Source organism: Macrotis lagotis, chromosome 2 (assembly GCF_037893015.1).
Source record: "Macrotis lagotis isolate mMagLag1 chromosome 2, bilby.v1.9.chrom.fasta, whole genome shotgun sequence".
NCBI classification, from domain to species: Eukaryota; Metazoa; Chordata; class Mammalia; order Peramelemorphia; family Peramelidae; genus Macrotis; species Macrotis lagotis.
In genome coordinates, this window is record NC_133659.1 from 26,426,075 (window position 1) to 26,446,282 (window position 20,208).

Here is a 20,208-nt window from a genome sequence, read left to right on the forward strand (position 1 = left end):
CCAATCTTGTGCCCCTTTGGGGGTTTTCGTGGTAAAGATGTTGGAATGATTTGCAATTTCCTTCTTCAGCTCATTTTACAGAGGAGAAAAGTGAGGTAAACAGGGTAAAACCCTGTTGAATGTTTGAGGGTGAATTTGAATTTAGGAAGATGAATTTTCCTGACCTCAGGCTCAGTACTCTATGTATTATGGTACCACTAAGCTGCCCACCAATGTGTATACTTATCTGCTTCAATGCAGGTTTCCTAATCTATTTATTTTCACATGATTCCCCACACAAACACAGAGGATTATTTGCAACAGATGATTATCTGAGGGAATCACCTTATACATTTTCAAATACAGAATTGGAAAAGTAGTTAGCTCAGTCTTACAGAGTAGGCATGCCCAATTTTTTTTGCCCCACAATTCCAAGGTAGACCATTTAGTTTATGAATTAATTGTGCGGCTTCTTCAGGTTTTCTTCTTTGCATACTCTCTCTCAGACAAAGATTATTGGTACTAAAAGTAATCTTGGAAAACATCAAGTTAAGTCCCCCATTTTAAAGGTAAGGAAAGCAGAGAGTCAGTGGGGAGATGATACGTGTACTGAATTACTGTGAGTCAGTGGTTGAGGAAGGAGAAGAATCCAGAGCTCTTGACAGCAGTCCAGGATGCTCTTTGGTACATCATAATGCCTTCATCAATAGCACTGGATCACAGACAAATCTTATCAATGCAAAGATTTGAGCACTTCATTCCTCTACCAAAATACTTTAATTGCTTACTACTGGTCCACTGAGTAAAATGCAAATTTCTTGGTCCAAAACTCAAGGCCCTGCACAATTTCAGACCTCCTTCTTTCCCCACCTTCTCTGTATGACTTCCCTTCATCACTCAAGGCTGTGGCCAATTGGCCTAATCTCCATGCCCTCTGTCTTCTTGACTCAAAACTTTTTATTCACATTTATTCCCTAAGACTTCAATTTTCTTATATTCACCCACCAATGAAATTACTAGCCCCTAAAATCCCAGTTCAAATGCACTGCACTTCCTTCACAAAGACTGTCCTGATCTGAGTCAGAAATGAGACCTTAGATCACAATTGTCTGTGTAGTCTTGTTTTGCACCAGGTGTTTCATGGGTGTGACATCCTTCTATAAGCCTCAAAAACTCTGTTAGGGCAGCTTCTGACTCTAGCACCTGGCACATAACCCTGCTCGATACTTCAGGTCTCTGTTGAATTAATTCAGAAATTAAGATAAACAAAATAAATATACCAACCAGTTTTTCTTCAGGTTCACTTGCCTTGAGGGAGGAAAAATTAGTATAGAAAGAAGTCATTTTTTCAGAAGAAATATAACTTGGGGACATTTCACTTTTGTCATCTTGCCAGAAAAAAATGTATAAACCAAAGACGAGTCTTTGAAGTAAAGAAAAATCAAAAATATGAAGTGATGGAGCAGCTAAATGTGCAATGGATAGAGCACCGGTCCTGCAATCAGGAGCACTCAAGTTCAATTCCAGCCTCAGACATTTAATACTTACTTATCTGTGTGACTTTGGACAAGTCGCTCAATCCCACTGCCTTGTGCAAAAACAAAATTTTTAATTTAAAAAATGAAGTGATATATATATAGAAAAGCACAATAGACCAATATTGCAACAAATAACTTGTAAGAGAAACAAAAAATCAAATTTGAAAGGGACAGACCATAAGCACAACTTTCAATGTTTTAAGAATTTTAAAATTTAAATCAAACTAAAATCATAAAATTTTCCAAGTCAGTCTTATTACATAATAAAAAAGAAAAGTAGTGAGAGTGACCAGCTTCCTTATTGTTAAATGGATCGCTTAACCAAACATTTATCTCTATAAAAACCACAAAGTTAACACTTCCTCAATTTTGGTGACTTCTAGAACTGAGTATGTTTAAATCAGAAACTAGTTTCCTCGAGATTATGCTTTGTGTTTTTTGACCTGGCACCATGCAAATGGAGAGAGGGCAAGCTCAATAAAAGCTCTGCTGATTGATTCATTTTCCAATAAACTCAGAATTCCCTTAGTTGCCAGTAGCAGTAACTACTAAGTTTACCTCCTCATCTTTAAAAATCAAAACATAGAATCTGAGTTATACTTGTTTCTGAGATTCTAAGTGAACCTTACCTTCCCACATGCTCTGCAATGATGCCTCCTCTTGGTGAAGGTAAACCTGGCTTCACATTTCATGCAGTTTGGTGCCTGGGAATCCGGGACCCACACAGGAGCCACTTCACCCAGGGTGGTAAACGGCTTTCGGGTAGGAACACCAAACTGACCAGCTCTAAGATCATTATCAGGACTATCTGAAGCAACTGCAAGACATGGGCTACTAGAGACCACAGCCTCATAATCTTCTACAAGGTCCCCATTTGCATCAGCAATAGAGGAATGTAGTGTTTCATTAGGAAATACAGCTCCTGCTGAGTTTTCCCCTAACTTTGCTTTCCCAAATACATCATTTTTGTTTTTAGTATTAGTGCCACTGTGAGGAGGAAGGTCATTTTGTAAATGTTCTGATAATGGCTTTGGAATCTGAAGCTTCAGATGGGTTGGCTGTTTCGGTCTGGCACCACCAAAAGGAACACTGATGGGTGGCACATTAGCTACTACTTGAGGGGACAACTGTCCCTGAACAGATGGGACCTGACTACAGAGACTACGGACATAGTTTTTTTTCATTTGGTCACTAGTGCTGCTTAAGACAAGCCCATTCCCTTCTGGGGCCTCATTTCCTCTTTGCTCATAAACATTCACATAGCATTCTGATTTACTCTCCTCAATTTCCTTTTCCTCTGTGACTGAATCTTCCTTGGAGGGTAAAGTCTTTGGAATACAAGCAATAACTGGGTTTAGCATTCCATAGGAATCACAACCATTCGACAGAGAATTTGCTGCTGGCATGTCCAGAACAGCCGGGAAACCATAGCCCTCCAGCTCCTCCAGACAAGTTCCTTTGAAAGGGACACCTGACTCTGCCATCGCCTCCCCCTTTTCCCCACTCTCCCCACAAGGCTCCTCAGCTCGCCTCTCCCTCTGTCCACTTGGGGGGCTGGTACTCCTTTCATTCAGTTTAGTCAATTCCCTAGGAGTCACTTCCTCCGACACCATACTGAAGGCTTCTGCCGGGTCCAGGGTCTGTCTGAGTTCACCCCCTTCGCTTTCCTCTCCTCTGATTTCACTGGGGGAAAGCCCACATGAAACCGGCTCACAGCAAGCATCCCTTTCAGGCACATTCAGCTGGTCAGGGTCAGAAAACAGAGAGAGCCCAGGCTGGGAGGATTCTCCAACCGGTCTCTCATCTGGAGGCTCTTCTTCCATGGAAGCCCTCTCATTCAAATGGGTAAAACAATTTGGAGTCTCTATATCTGTCCTGGCAGAGTCGGTTTTCCCAGAAGGCTCTGCTGGGAGACAACTCCCCTGCACATCAGCAGCAGGACCTTCCACTGTTCTCTGGGGTAAAGTCCCTCCACTTGGAGCTCCTAAAGTGGGAGGGTCTCTACTTGGATTCCTATCATCTTGTAAATGAGAGAGGGAACAGACATTAGAGTGGCTCTCTGGTGAAGCACTACAGGGACGGCTGATAGGACCGTCCTCGGCATGTCGCTGGTTCACCTGGACCCCAGGTTTCTCTGTGCTCATGTCTTTTTCATCAGCCCCATTGACAGTGACCCTAAAGGGATCACTCTGTCTGTTTTCATTATCCAGTGTAAAGCTAAGAGTATCCATTAGCGAATGGCTATGGTAGTCATGACAAGCCAGTAGATCAGCACCTGGCAGAGTCCTGCTATCACAATTATGCATGACAGCCACAACTAGAATGTTCTTCTCCTCGGGCAGACTGTCTTGACTCCCACGTTGCTCCTCTCCTGTGTCCCCAACACCACAGGGCTCAACCCAGCTACCGTGGCTCTTCAGAGGTTCTTCTCCAGTACCCTGATCTTCAATGCACATGGTGGAAGTCTCCAGGTTTACAGTGCTCTCTCTGCCATTAGGACAGTGGTCCCCTCCTTCCGCAGATGGAAGGAGGGAGGAACAAGCCTGGGAGAAGCTCTTCCGTGGCCGCTGGGTCTCAATTGGAATCGCTGCTTCATTCACACTGGCCAGAGCCGGGCTAAATGACAGCAGATGAGGCTCTAGAAGCTGATTCCACGTTTTATCCAATAATGCAGGAGAAACCGTCTCATCTGAAAAATAAATGGTTTAAACAATGAGTAAGTTGGCAAAACTACCCCCGAACAAAGTTAGTTAGCATTCACCATCTAGTTACCTTGGTCAGAAATAAAGTTATTAAGACCAAATGCTTGTAATTCTTGGCAATGGATGAGCCAACACATTTAAACCTCTTCCCTGTGGCTATATGTTCTGAATCTTAATCAAATAGGGAAAATTATTAAAATCCTAAAGCCCACAAGTTAAAAAATGGTTTTTTTTGTACTTTTTAAATACAAGAATCTTAATTCAATCAGCCCTTTGGACTTATTTGCTAACCTAGAGCACTGCAAATAACAAGAGAACATTACAATAACTTGCATATATATATATATATATAATAAAATGAGAGGATCTAAATTTTAGCAAATCATGTTTTCAAGAGATTCACTGACTAATGAATTTCCATTACAAAGAGGCAGCAAGATGCTAAGAAGGAACTCAAGAAGCTCAGGGTCTAGTCTAGCTCTGCTAGGAGCTTGCTACTTGGGCAATAATAATAAACATATTTGTAGAGCTTTAAGACTCCAAAGCCCTTGATAAATATTTTCTCTATTTACAACAACCTAGTGAGCAAGGACTAAAATACCACAATCTACATTTTACAGGTAGGGGCCCTGGAGTGACATTTAGTAAATACTGGAGGCAGGATTCGAAATTCAGATCTCTACTACTCTTATCATCCTTCCATTCATCATTATCCTTCCATTCCACATTTTTCTCACATCTCTTCTTTGGGGCACAATTTCCCCATTTGTAAAATGGAGGCAACTGGACTAAATGATTTCTAAAGACATTTTCCAACCCAGAAAAATGTCCAGAGAAGCTCCCTGTGTAACCCAGTTGTGTTGTCCTTAGTTTCCATTTCCTTTCCTATTAAATGAAGGGTTAAATTAGGCCTCTTTGAAGTCATTCCTACATTCTAAATCTATGATCCTAGAATACACGAGATTTATGCCAAGAAAGAAGTATCATTTAATGTAATAAATAGAATAAATTTAATGTGTGGCAAATGATGGCTAAGAGGTATATCATCGATGCTTCTTAACTGGGGAGCTACTACTGAACAAACTGTGGTGTATGAATGTGATGGAATACTACTGTTCTATAAGAAATCATGAGGACCAGGACTTTAGAAAAGCCTGGAAAGACTTGCATGAACTAATGCTGAGTGAAGTGAGCAGAACCAGAACATTGGGCACAGTAGCAATAACATTGGGTGACGATCAACTATGATGTATTTGATCATTTCAGTAGCATGGTAATCAAAGATGATTCTAAAAAACTTGTGTTGGAAAATACCATACTGGGGCAGCTAGGTGGTGCAGTGGATAAAGCACCAGCCCTGGAGTCAGGAGGACCTGAGTTCAAATCTGGACTCAGACACTTCATAATTACCTAGCTGTGTGGCCTTGGGCAAGCCACTTAACCCCATTGCCTTGCAAAAAACCTTAAAAAAAAAAAAAAAAAAAAGAAAGAAGGAAAACACCATCCATATCCAGAGAAGGAACTTTGGAATTTAAATGCAGACCAAAGCTTACTATCTCCAATTTTTGAAAGTTGTCTTGTATAGTGTTATTTTCCTCTCTAATGTTCTCTTTTCTTTTTTTATTTGATTCTTCTTTCACAACATGATTAATATGAATCTATGTCTAGCATTATTATATATGTATGGCCTATATTGGATTGCTTTCTATCAAAAGGAGGGGGGGAGGGAAGAGAGGAAGAGAAAAAAATATAAAACTGAAAACTTGCAAAAAAAATTGTTAAAAACTACCATTGTATGTAGTAGGAAAAATAAATTAAAAATTATCAAATTAAAAAACAGAAGTATAACCTTGAAATGTAATATATTCTCTTTTTTAAAAAGTCACATTTTTCAACAATAATACCTAACATTTATAGAGCACTTTAAGAATGACAAAGGGCTTTACATTTTTATTTCATTTATTCCCCAATAGCCCTGTGAAGTCTCTGTGCCTTCCCTCTAGTGACTATCTCCTCTGTGCCAGTACACAGATCATTTACAATTTTTTGCATGTTATCTCCACCACTAGACTGTGACTTTGTTTTGGCTTTCTTTGTATCCCGTGGGGCCCGACACATAGGAGGCATTTAATAAATGTTTACTGACTGAAGTAGAAACTAAACATTCTCATTTTATAGCTGAGGATACTGTGGTATAAGTGACTGTTCTGGAGTCACAGACACAGTCAGGTATAAGACAGAATTTGAATTTGTTCTGACTCCAAGTCCAATGCTGCTGTCATACTACTGAGCCGCCTATATCCAGACTATACCAGAAGCCCTGTTTTCTATATCAGCCAGTCACTGGGATTAGAGACCTCTGGAAAGGGGAGTGAAAAGAATGTCTTTGCACAACACCCCCCTCATTTTAATCAACATAATGAGCTCATCCTATCATCATTCACTTAACATAATGGTCTTCTTCGATTATCAAGGACAACAATTAATCAATCATCAAGCTGCCATGGAGAAGCTTCAGGATTTAAACTACTTAGAATGATGATCTATAACAATTTCTTCAGTTGTAATTTTGTTAGGCACACTTAAATGAATTAGATCATCAGAAATTGCAGTATTCTCTTTCTACCATTACTACTGATAGCAAATTAGTTATAATCAGCTTCCTGAACCTTAGATCAATATTATTTATTTAGTCTCCATTTCCTTTCCTATTAAATGAAGGATGACTAGATGGCCTTGAAGTCATTCCTACATTCTAAATCTATGATCCTTTGAAACAGATGTGTTCTTATATGTTACACTAGCAAAGAGTTTACAATCTTTGGTGAAATAAAACTTTTCTAATTAGAACAACATATCACTGACACACAATTTCAATTGGAATTGATATTAATGATCAATCAATCCAACCACTACCTTCTCCTTGCAAAGGCTAATACCCTTAAATACTCAAGTGATCTCATTCCATACTATCTTCTCCACCAGATTATCCCTTTGTTCTCTGCCTCACTAGCTTCCATCTCTCCCTGACTATTGTCTTTCCTATACCACCCATATGCTTTCCCTACTACCTATAAAACACACCTATCTTTCTCATTTTGAAAAACATTCACTTGATCCACTCCAATCCCACTAATCATCATCTCATATCTCCTGACTTTTGAAGCTAAGGTCTTTCAGAAGGCCACTTACAATGTCTGCAACGGATGCCGCCATTTTCTCTTCTCTCACTCTCTTCTTAACTCCCTAGTCTGTCTTCTGACCTCATCTCACCAAACTGCTCTCTTACTCGAGTTACTTACAATCTCTCAATTGGCAAACCTAATGACCTTTTCTCAATCTGCATTCTTCTTGACCTCTTGGGAACCTCTGACATGATTGATTAACTGACTCTTGATATTTTCCTCTCTAGCTTTTTATGAAACTATACTTCTTTTACCCATTTAACTGCTCCTTCTTGGCTTCCTTTGCTTGATTTTTAGCCAGGTCACTCCCACTAATTTGGGTGTCTCCTGAGGGTTTGTCCTGGGCCTTCTTCTCTTACATTGTGATTTTATTAGCTCTCATGGGTTCAATTTTCATCTCTATGATAAGATTCTAAAATTTACTTATCCAGCCCATTCCTGTTGACCTCTAGTCTCTGATCTCCAACTCCAATTCCAACTTGACGTCTTGTAGACATTTTACACTATGTCCAAAACTGAACTTGTTATGATTCCCCCTACCCTTCCCTCCTCAAAATGTCCACAATACTTATTCAGGATAGGATTATCTTCCCAGCTACCCCCAACTTCCTACTCCAAGCTCACCAGTTGTTCCTCCTCTTTCACATTCCCCCTTACCCAAGACCTAGTGATTTCATCTTTACAGCACCTCCTATATACACACACCTTTTTCTCTCTTCTGAAATTGCAACTACCACAGTATTGGCACTCATCCTCTCCCTCCCTGACTAGTGCAACAGCCAGCCATGCCAGTGGGTCTCCCTGTCACAAACATCTCTCCACTTCCACTCAAAGATCAAACTGCTCTTCCTTTAGTGAAGGTCTCCCTGTGTCCTTTCCTCTGCTCAATCATCTTCAGTAGTTTCATATTACTATGGGGTCAAATCTAAAACCCTGTGGCTGATCATAATCCTTAATAATTTGCCACTCGCTTTTCACTCTTCTTACACTTTACCAAAAACCTTCCCCTTACTTGTTGAGCTAGTGACATGGGCTTCCTTGTTATTCCTTAAAAAATACACCCATCTCCACCTTGAATGCTCTCCTTCCTCATCTCTCTGATTGGGGACTTTCCAAGTTTCCTTCTACTCCCAGTTAAAATCCCACCTTTCTGTAGAAAACCTAGTTCCAAATTCCAGTGCCTTCTCTCTGTTGGTTATTTCCAGTTTGTCCTGGGCATACCTTGCTTCTACATAGTTACTTGCAGACTGTCTTCCCCATGAGATGATGAGCTCTTGAATAATACTTAATAAATTTACTGACTTCAGCATCTTTTTATGTGCTGTCTTCCACCCATCAGACTGTGCCTTTCTTTTGTATCTCCAGGGCTGAGCACAAGCCTGACAAAGAACAAGTGCTAACTAAATGTATAGTACACAACCAATGAAAATACCCTCCATCAGTACATGGACTGTCAGCCACTTAGTTCAATCTATGCCTTGAAAAAGCCCATCCACTACAACAGCCTTGAAAGTGAGTGTTCATCCAGCCTGAACACCTCCAAGGAAAGAGAATCCACAACCTTCCTGACCTTCTTTGAATTTCTCTTAATTGCTAGAGGGCCTAAATCTGTCTTTCTACAACTTCCACTGTGGTTCCTCCTTCTGACTTTAGGGTCCAAAGAGAACATGTCTTCTTCATGACTGCCCCACGGTACTTGACTGCAGCTATTACTGCCCTACACTCTGCCCAGTCCCCCAAAGATTTCTCTTTTCTAGATCTTTTAACAAATTCTTCTGTGGCAAAAACCTGAAGACTAAACTATCCTGGCTGTCTTCCTTTGTACAGATTATCAATTTAATAACTTAAAATCTGGCACTCAAAATTGAACTCTAGGTTCCAGATGTGATATGCTCAGGGAAGAATGCAGTAGGGTCACGGCCTCCCTGCTAGGATCAGACACTATGTCCCTTTTTAAAAATTTTTTTATTTATTTAAGGCAATGGGGTTAAGTGACTTACCCAATGTCACACAGCTAGGCAATTATTAAGTGTCTGAGGCTGGTTTTGAACTCAGGTCCTCCTGACTCCAGGGCCAGTGCTCTATTCACTGGGCTGCCCCTACTATGTCCCTTTTAATGAGTCTAAGTCACTAAATGTGGCAGAGTAAAGACAGAGACTCACTAGAACACTCCAAACCTCCCAAAAACATTAAAATAATACCTCAAAACTGAATTCTGAAGTGGCAGAATCAAAGAATAGAATGAAACAATTTTTCTAACTGAAGACACTTAGGTTATCAGGAAGGTCTATCTCAAATGGGATAAGAGTGGAGCTCAGTGCAACCTGCACCCCAGCAAGCCAGCAGCCAATCTGGGAAGCACCATAAAGGGGTTGGGCAGCCAGTAAGAAGGAGATTGGAGGGGACCCTATCCTGACACTGGGAGCAGGACTCTGTTGCATTGCTCATTCATGACTCCATGTCTTAGTTTTAGGTCATAGTCCCAGAGTAAGAAGGAGCACTATCAGGAGTGGGGACCCTGGACACAGTTCCAGAATGGAAAAAGAGTACTTGTCTTTGATCACAGATCAGAGCAAAAGACAGGAGGAACTGGAGGAACTGAAAACTTATAGATAACTAGCATTAACTTTGAATATGGCAGCATGAAAAACCTGGAGCTTGAGAAAGGAATAGATATCGACTTTAATATAAAGTGAAAAGTCAAGAAATAGTCTGGAAAATGAGCAAACACCAATAATAAAAGAACCTAACTGCAGAAATTATTATGGTGACAAAAGATATCAAATTCATGCTACATGCAAAGCTTCAAAGAAAAATGTGCAAAGGTCTCAAAACCCCAAAAGAATCATGGAAGAATTCAAAAAGGATTTTAAAAATCAAGTAAAAGAGGCAAAGGAAAAATTTGGAAAAGAAATAAGAGTGATGCAAGAAAATCATGAAAAAGAAATCAATAACTTGGTAAAGGAGATACCAAAAAAAACTTGAAGAAAATAACATTTAAGGGGGACAGAGCCAAGATGCCAGCATGAAGACAGGAATTCCTGGAAACTTGTTCCCCAAAAAACTCCAAAAGCCATCAGATTATGACTGTAGCCAAAATTTAGATGAGCAGAATCCACAGAAAGACTTAGTGATACAATTTCCCAGTCCAAGACAACTTAGAAGTTACACGGGAAAGGTCTGTTTCACCGGGACTAGGGGTTGAAAAAAGCCACAGCCACAATACAGCCAGGCTGGGTGCCTAGATCCCTGAGGGGGCACCTGAGTCCATGGCAGAGGGGGAAGTTTCCAGAACTCTGACAAACCAGAGTGAGTACAGAGAGAGCCCTGGCCTCAGAGAAGCCCTGCAGTGAGAACCTGCAGCAGGAATTGAGAAAAATAGCCTACACCTCCAGAGTATAGTCCACAGACAGTAAGGGGGTTGGGGGAGACCTGCAGGGGTCTCTTTGCTCTCCCTGGGGCAGGACACAATTGTTGGCCCACACTCAAATCCAGGTTGCAGCTTGGGTTCAGAGTCTCTCATAAGACCTTGGAGGAATTAAGATCCCTGTGGATTGTCCCAAAAACTCCCCAGTCTTGGAAGTGTGGTAAATCAGTCATAAGCTAAGCAAACAAAAGCAAAAGAAGAATCAGACCACAGAAAAATACTTTGGTCCCATGGAAGATTCAGAAGATGAAAAAAAATTGAAGTTGCTATACCCAAAACCTCCAAGAGAAATAGAATGGGCTCAGGCTATGGATGAGCTCAAAAAAGAATTTGAAAAGCAATTAAGGGAGGTAAGGGAAAATTGGGAGGAGCATTGAGAGCGATGCAGATAAATCATGAAAACCAAATTGTAAGCTTGGTGAAAGAAATACAAAAAAAAAATACTGAAAAAATATGTTAAAAATCAGTTTAGGTCAAATGGAAAAAGTAACACAAAAGGCAAAGGAGGAGAAGAATGCCTTAAAAAGTAGAATTGGCCAGCTGGAAAAAGAGATAAAAAAGCTCTCTGAAGAAAATAATTCCTTCAAATGCAGAATGGAACTAAAGGAAGCTGATGACTTTGCAAGAAATTAGGAAGAAATAAAACTATCCCCCCAAAAAACAAAAATTAGAAGAAAATGTGAAATATCTCATTGGAAAAACAACCAACCTCGAAAACAGATCCAAGAAAAATAATTTTAAAATTATTGGGCTACCTCAAAGGCACAACTAGGAAAAGAACCTAAACTTCATTTTTCAAGAAATAATACAGCAAAATTGCCCTGAGATCCTAGAAGCAGAGGGTAAAATAGAAATTGAGGGAATTCACCATCACCTCCTGAAAGAGATCCCAAAAGATAAACTTGCAGGAATATTATAGCCAAATTCCAAAACTCCCAAGTCAAAGAGAAAATACTAAAAGCTGCCAGAAACAAACAATTCAACTGCCGTGGCTATACAGTCAGGATTACTCAGTATCTGGCAACATCCACATTAAAGGCGCGTAGGCCTTGGAATATGACATTCTGAAAAGCAAAAGATCTTGGTTTACAATCAAGAATCAACTACCCAGCAAAACTGAACATCCTCTTGCAGGGGAAAAGATGGACTTTCAATGAAACAGGGGACTTTGAAACTTTCCTATTGAAACAACCAGAGCTGAACAGAAAGTTTGATCTCCAAATACAGGACTTGGGAGAACCATAGAGGGGGTGGATGAGAAGGACTAACTATGAGGAACTTAATGATATTAAACTGTTTGTATTTCTGCATGGGAAGAAGATAATGATAACTTATATAAACTTTCTCATTTACAAGAGCAGTTAGGAGCATATATAGACAGGGCACAGGAAGGAGCTTATAATTGTATAATATAGAAAAAAGATGGAGTCAATTGGTGATAAAGGAAAGTACTAGGAGGAAGAGAAAGGAGAGGAAGAAGGGGTTAAGATATTTCAAGTAAGAGTCAAGAAAAACTTTTTCAATGAAGTGGAACAAGGGAAGGCAAGGGGAAATGAGTGAGCCTTCATTCTCATCAGAAATGGCTCAGAGAGGAAATAACATACACACTTATTAGGGTATAGAAACCTATCTTACCCTACAGAAAAATGAGAGGAAAGGGATGGTATAAGGGGGGAATGGGGGGAGAGAAGGGGGAGGAAAAGTGCTAGAAGAGAGGGAAGATTGTGGGAAAGGGTACCCAGATATAAAACACCTTAGAACAGGGACAGGGAAAAAGGAGAGAGAGAATAGAATAAATGAGAGTGGGAAGGAATAGGGTAGAGGGAAATATAATAGCAACTGTGAGAAAAATATTGAAGCAACTTCTTTGGTGGACTTATGATAAAGAAGGCAAATCATTCCAGAGACAGAGCCATTGGAAACTGAACACAGACTGAAGTACATTTTTTTTCTCTCTCACTATCTTGAGGTTTCTCATCTTGTTTTGGGGGGAGGGGGATTTATGTTTACTCTCACAACAAGATTATTATAATAATATAAAATAAATAAGTCAAAAAAAAAAAAGAAGCCATGAATGGTCAGACTCTAGAGAAGCATGGAAAGAATTACAGGAATTGATGCTGAGCAAAAAGAACAGAAACAAGAGAACATTGTACACATTAATGGCAACATTTATGAGTTGATCAACTTTGATGGATGCAGCTCCTCTCAGCAGTTCAGAAAATTAGGACAACCCTGGCAGACCTGTTATTGGATAACACCATCCACATCCAGATGAAGAAAACAAAACAAAAAAAAAACAAAAAACTACAGAATCTGAATAAATACTACGTTCACTTAAAAAAAATAACATTATAAAACAGAATAGGTCAGTTGGTAAAAGAGGCACAAAAGTCCACCAAAGAGAAAAACTCCTTAAAAATCAGAACATGGGGGACGACTAGATGGTGCAGTGGATAGAGCACCAACCCTGAAGTCAGGAGTACCTGAGTTCAAATTCAGCCTCCAACACTTAATAATTACCTAGCTGTGTGACCTTGGGCAAGCCATTTGCCTTGTAAAAACCTAAAAATAAAATCAGAATATGGAAAATAGAAAACCAGAAAAGTCTTATGAAGTGAATAGAAGCATAACACTGTATACAGTAACAATTTTATAGCAATGATCAAAGGTAAATGACTTAGCTATTCTTAGCAATACAATGGTCTAAGACAATTCCAAAAGACTTATGATGAAAACTGCTTATCCACCTCCACAGAGATCAAAGCATACTTTAACTTTATTTTTCTTGGAGGGTTTTTTTATTTTTTTTTAACAACAAAAATTGAAAATGTTTTGTGCATCTGCAAATTGCTAGCCTTTTCGATCATCAGGGAGGGGAGGGACTGGCCAGTAAAGAGAATTTGGAACTCAAAATTTTAAAAACCAAATATAAATATTATTTTTATGTATTTGGAAAAATAAAATTTTCAAATCTTAAAATAAATAAAAATCATAGCAGCTTTCTTGACTGCTATGTCACATTGTTGACTCACACTGAACTTGGATTACTAAAAAATCCAGAGTTAGTTGGACTGAGTCACACCCCCTCCATCCTTTGCTCATGAAGTCAGTTTTCTTAACCCATTTGCAAGGGTTCTCTATACTTTATCTTACTTAACCTGACTTCCTAATATATAGAGTTCTTACATTTCTAACTGACTGACTCTTTTCTGATTTTGTTCATCCTTGTAATTTGACAGGCAAGTCATCCAAACATAAATAATTTGAGAATATCAAAAAAATTTTAGAAGAAAAATTAAAAGAAGAGAACTTTTCAACTTTGGTAGTGAGATAAGGATGTGGCCAGAGGAAGGCCAGGAGTTCCTGTCAAATGAAGATATTTGGCATAGCAGACAAAACCAAGAGTAATGGTGAAAGGGGCAAAGGGTTGATTTAGACTTGACATTAGGCAAAACTTCTAAACAATAAAAGCTTTCCAAAAATAGGAGACCTCAGGATGTGGTAGGTTCCCTTTCCGTGAAGGATTTCAAAGAGTTGGGATGATCATTTGATGGATATGCTATAGTGGATATTCCTTTCTTGGGTGGATTGGAACAAATGGTCACTGTGGTCTCTTTCAAATCTCAGATCCTCTGTTTCTGTGATATATTGATATGCTCTTAAATAAGCTGGGTTGCTCAGTTTGTTATACTCCCCAACTCCCAAGGACAAATCTTATTACAACCTCAGCTACCCATAGAGATGATCAAGCATTTGACCTTTCTATTCCCATGATTCAGAACTCTGAAATTCCTCCACCTCCCAAGAACCTCTGAGCCCTCTATCTCTCCCACTGCATCATTCTCTCTAAACCAATTCTTGATCCTAACTGAAAGCTCATCCCATCCTTGCTCTCCCAGTCTATCACTTCGGTTTGGTATTATTTCTACCCTTTTGTGAACTTGCTAATGTAAAGAACCAGTTAATCTCTGCACTCTATTCTTGAAACGCCCTCCTTCTTATGCTATTTCCACCCATTATTTGCTAAATCTCAGCTCAGGATTACTATCTTTCTTCCCTACTTCTATCAACTATTCAACTGGAAAAAGCATAATTAGGAAAAATTCATCTAAAAAAACGTTTTGGGAGTTTGACTGAACTGAAAACTCGGTAATAACTTGAGAAGCAGTATGGTATAGTGGAAAGAAGGCTGATTTCACATCCTGCATCTGCCACTTTCCACCTAGGAAACCTTTGTCAGGTCGCTTAACCTTTTGTTTCTTAGTTTCCTTTTCTGTCAAATGAGTTGGCCTAGATACCATGTAAGGCCCCTTAACATCCAACAATGTTACACTGTGATCCTGTGATAGAATCACAAGTATGAAATGGCAGTCCAAAAAGCAAATGTGACCTTGACTTACAATAAAAGATATTGAGCTTTCTGGAATATGGGGTTAACAGTTCCTTTGTACTCTGCCCTCATCAGACCTCATCTGGAATACTATGTTAAGTTTGAGATGTCGCACAAAAGCACGATGACAAACTGGAGAAGAGATCAACCAGGATTGTGAAGAGTCCACTTCATGTGATGATGGATAAGACTATGTTTAATTTGGAGATGATTTTATCATATGTGGGGGGTTTAGGATTGTTCTGTTTGCATTCACAAGGAAGAACCGGGAGCAATGAGTAGAAGTTGCAAAGATTTTGTTGTAAGGAAACACTCCCCAAAATGAAAGATATTCAAAAATGGAATGGACTGTCAGGAGGTGATGATTTTCCCTCAGTGGAGGTCTTCAGTAGATGATCACTCTGCTGTGGGGAATCTTTTCATGTAAGAGTTGGACTAGATACCTACTGAGGTTCCTTTCCACTCTCAATTCTCAATTTCCACTCTGTAATTCTATGAATTTAGCTAAAGAAAGACAGAAAAATGGTGACAAGGTCAACTATAACCTTAATATCTAATATCAACTGGTCCCTAACAACTGTTTTATTCTTCTCTGATTAAATATGACAAGCTTCACAGCATATTTTTTTCTTTTTCTTAGTTTTATTTATTTAAGGCAATGGAGTTAATTTAAGAGTGACTTGCCCAAGGTCATAAAGATAGACAATTATTAAGTGTCTGAGGTCACATTTGAACTCAGGCCCTCCTGACCCCAGGGCCGGTGCCATATCCACTACACCATCTAGCTACCCCATTGCAACTTTTTCAAACCTTCATTTTTGTACCCAAGTCTTCTATGCTATTCCTTATCCCCTTCCTGTAGAAGACATTTGCTTTCTTCACCAAAAAAAAAAAAACCACACTATTCATCATGAACCCCTTCTTTTTATTTTGTTTGACTATACATTTTTACCAAGTACAACTCAAAAACCTTTAATATCATCTGACATTCTCTCTTCCTGTGGTCCAAATTCTAGAAAGAACGATATCCTTCTCTGCACAACTTGAAGCACTGACCCTCTCCTCTCTTATCTCCTCTAGGAGCTTTTCTTTCATTATCTGCTCTCTGGGACAGGATTAGTCATAAAACTTTCTTATATAATGTTGATTTCATTTATATTATCCACATTTTCTCTGATGGTCTTCTCTAAAACTTCATTTTTCTTGACAAATTTTAAGTAAGGCTAAAGATAAAATTTAATTTAAATATCAGTTGCAATGATGATGATGATGATGATGATGAAACATTCTGCAGTATATAAAATAATCACTCTAGCCCCAGAAACTTTCTTCCATGAATTTTGGCACCAATGCCCTCTCTAGCTTTCCTGTCTGATCATTCCCTTCTAAGAACCTAGGCCAAGCTGATCATTATTCACACCCAAGGCTCTAGCCAGCTTTCTCTAAACCCTCTCTTTAATAATTTTATCAATTCCCATGGATTCACATGATCAACTGGGCAAATAACTCTCAAATGGACAAATTTAGCTTTCCTCTCTCTTTTCTGAATTCTAGCCCTACTACTCCAATTATTAGATGGGCATATCCACCTAATGTCCCATGGGTATCTTAAATGCAATTGGTCCAAAACAGAATTCATTGTCTACCCCCTTAAAATCAACTCTCTTAGATTTGTTAAGGGCAACATCTTTCTTTTTTTTCTTTGTTACAAAAATGTATAATTAAGGAACACAAATTCCATCATTTAACATGTCCTAAAAATAAATCTCATTTTGCACCTCTTTACTGGGAGGTAGGTCCCATGTTCCATTATAAGTCCTCAAGGCTGAATAGAGCTCCCAAGTCTTTTTAAGTGGATTGTCTTCTCAATGTTGTTATAAATTTTTCTCCTAGTTCTACTCACTTCATTCTGCATTAGTTCATAAAAATCTTCCCAGGTTTTCTGGAAATCATCCCCTTCGTTATTTTTTATAGCACAAGTTCTTTGCTACCAGAAAAAATAACAATTTTTTTGTATTTTTAGAGTTTGTTTGCTCAGATTTGATTCCTCTTTGAACATACTCTCCCTCTAATTCCCATTTTCTTCCTTTAACCTTCTGTTTTGCTATAACAAAATGTATTTTAGGTTTTTGCAAGGCCAATGGGGTTAAGTGGCTTGCCCAAGGCCACACAGCTAGGTAATTATTAAGTGTCTGAGACCGGATTTGAACCCAGATACTCCTGACTCCAGGGCCGGTGCTTTATCCACTGCGCCACCTAGCTGCCCAACAAAATGTATTTCTGCACCCAAATGTGTGTGTGTGAGTATATTTTTCCCCTCCTTTGATCAACAGAAATGAAAGATTCAAGTTTCAGCTTGTTCTTGTTTGTACAGAATTCTATTTGTGAACTATGATAACATTAAATAATGTCCCCAACTTTTTCTTTCCACTGCCCTCCTCAGTATATTTTTCTTTAACTCCCTTTCCATTCTGTTTTGTTTCTTAGGTTTTTGCAAGGCAAATGGAGTTAAGCAGCTTGCCCAAGACCACACAGCTAGGTAATTATTAAGTGTCTGAGACCTGATTTGAACCCAGGTACTCCTGACTCCAGGGCCCCTGTTTTATCCACTGTGCCACCTAGCCGCCCCTCCCTTTCCATTCTTCAGTTAAGATTTCTAAAACAAAACAGAACAACTCCTAGGCTCTCTTTCTATGACCCCTGATGATGACAGGATCAAGAGGAAAGACATGTATCCTATGAGGATAGAATCCATTTTTCCTTTTATACTTTTTTTTTAGTTCCTTATGATTGTTCACTTCTGTTCACCTTTCCATGTTTCACTTGAATCTTGGGAATGCATTTCAGAATTTCTTCATAGCTCTGGTCTTTTCATTAGGAATGCTTCAAGTGCTCTCTTTCATTAAAGATCCAATTTTCTCCACAGTAAGATTAAATTTAGTTCTGCCAGTTAAATTATCTTTGGTTACAAAGTTTGTATCCTCTGCCTTTTGGAATAGCATATTCCAAATTCTCTACTACTCCTTTATCATAGCAGTGGTTGAACTACATATGATTCCGAGTATGGCTCCACAGTACTTGAGTTCTTTTTTTCTAATTCTTGTTGGATACTTTTTCTTCTTTGACCTGGAAACTGGGTTTTGGCTACACTTGTTCTGGAAGGTTCATTTTGGAGTTTCTTTCAAGAGGCAACTAGTCAATTCTTTCTGTTTTCACTTTGCCCTCTTGTTCTAGGAGAACTAAGCAGTTTTTTTTTTTACAGACATCTTGAACTACAACATCTAGGTCATTTTTTGGTTGTGGCTTTTAAGTAGAACAATGATTCTTATTTTTTCCCCTCCTTAATTAATTTTCCAGGATAATAGTTTTTGTTAGAGATATCTTACATTTTTCTTCTATTTTCTTCAGTCTTTTGACTCCATTTTAATAATTTTTGTTGTCCCATGGAATCATTGGTTTCTATTTGATCCATGCTAATTTTCAGAGAGTCTGTTGCTTGGACAAGGTTTGTACTTCTTGTACCAAGTTTGCCCTTTCCAATTCTTTCTTCCATTGCTCTCATTTCCCCCCAGTACTCTTATTTCCAATATAAAATTTTTCAAACCCTTTTTTAGAAGTTCTGCTTCATTTCTGCTCTTCTAGGACTCTAGCTTTATTTGTGCCCAAGCTGTGTTTTTTTCTTTGAGGTTTTACTTAAAGATGCTCCTCTCCTGTGTCTGTTCCTGATTTTTTGAACTTTTCTCTCTTAAATTTCCAGCATCTTTTAGGGTTTGGTTTATGTGCTGCTATTTCTTTTGGAAAACTTGTTCTAACTCCCTAATCATTAGTGCTGCAAGTCATTTTGAGCCATCATTAATTACAGCCTTATCTCTTCCCATGATAGAAGTGTGAAGGGCAGGACTGTTCTTTCTGTCTTTATATCCCACAGCCAAGCAGGGGGTCTGGTACATCACAGGCACATCGGTACTTGCTGAATCAAACCCATTGGAAGTATTGATGACATAGGGGGGATGGTTTAGTTCTGCTCCTTTATGGTGCAGAAGACTCACCAGAGAAGAGGTAAATTAAGACATGAACTGATCTAACATTGATGGTCAGAGTCAGATCAGGACTTAAGAACCCGGAGCTGAATTCTGGTTCTGAAATTTACCAATTGTCATTTAATTTCTCTGGTGCAGTGCTCAGTTCCAATTCAGCCTCGGACCCTTTCCAGCTGTGAGACCCTAAGCAAGCTTCTTATCCTCTCATCACTAAATGAAGGATAGTAATAGCATCTTCCTCACAGAATTATTGTAAGGATGAAATGAAATATATATAACTAAAGTATACTGAAAAACTTTAATGTTCTACATAAATATAGTTTTTATTACCTGTAAAAAGAAAAATATTTGTACTACCTATCTCACAGAATGAGATGTTGAGAGCAAATCTTTTATAATAAACCACAAAGTCCTTCCTATACAAACATGAGCTGTTATTATCACAGTCATAGAGTCAAGCTGAACCACTGGAAGGGGGGCAAAAGCAATTTTTTCTATCCCTCTATGATGAAGCTTGAAATAACTGAAGGCTTATCTACACTTCTGGAGTCACTACTATTTAATTAGATTTCTTTGTCTAGGCCAATTCTAAACTCAGGGTTTGACTGAAAGAGAATTTCTCTGGCTGATGTGCTATATTCTGCTCTGAGTGATTCAACACAGATAGACACTTTGGAATAATGTGTTATCCTTTCAAGTAATTCTGAGATTCCTAAGGTGGCCCAAAAGAGGAAAGCCTCAGTTTGAACACCAGTACAATGAGCACTAAGATAAGGCACTTATTCAAGTATTTTTTTTTTTTGCAAGGCAATGGGATTAAGTGACTTGGCCAAGGCCACACAGCTTGTTAATTATTAAGTGTCTGAGGCTGAATTTGAACTCAGGTCCCCCTGACTCCAGGGCCAGTGCTCTATCCACCACATCACCTAGCTACCGTGAGTATT

At 38.9% G+C, this 20,208-nt stretch overlaps 1 protein-coding gene across 6 annotated transcripts in view; it reads right to left on the minus strand.

The window, feature by feature from the left end:
- The window catches only part of ZFYVE9 (zinc finger FYVE-type containing 9), a 200,040-nt gene that overhangs the window by 91,349 nt on the left and 88,483 nt on the right, over positions 1-20,208 (minus strand). For all 6 annotated transcript variants that reach the window (XM_074221445.1, XM_074221441.1, XM_074221443.1 and 3 more), the window contains one exon: positions 2,147-4,206. In XM_074221445.1, coding sequence (XP_074077546.1) covers positions 2,147-4,206 — 2,060 coding nt within the window. The remainder of the gene's footprint in view (positions 1-2,146; positions 4,207-20,208) is intronic.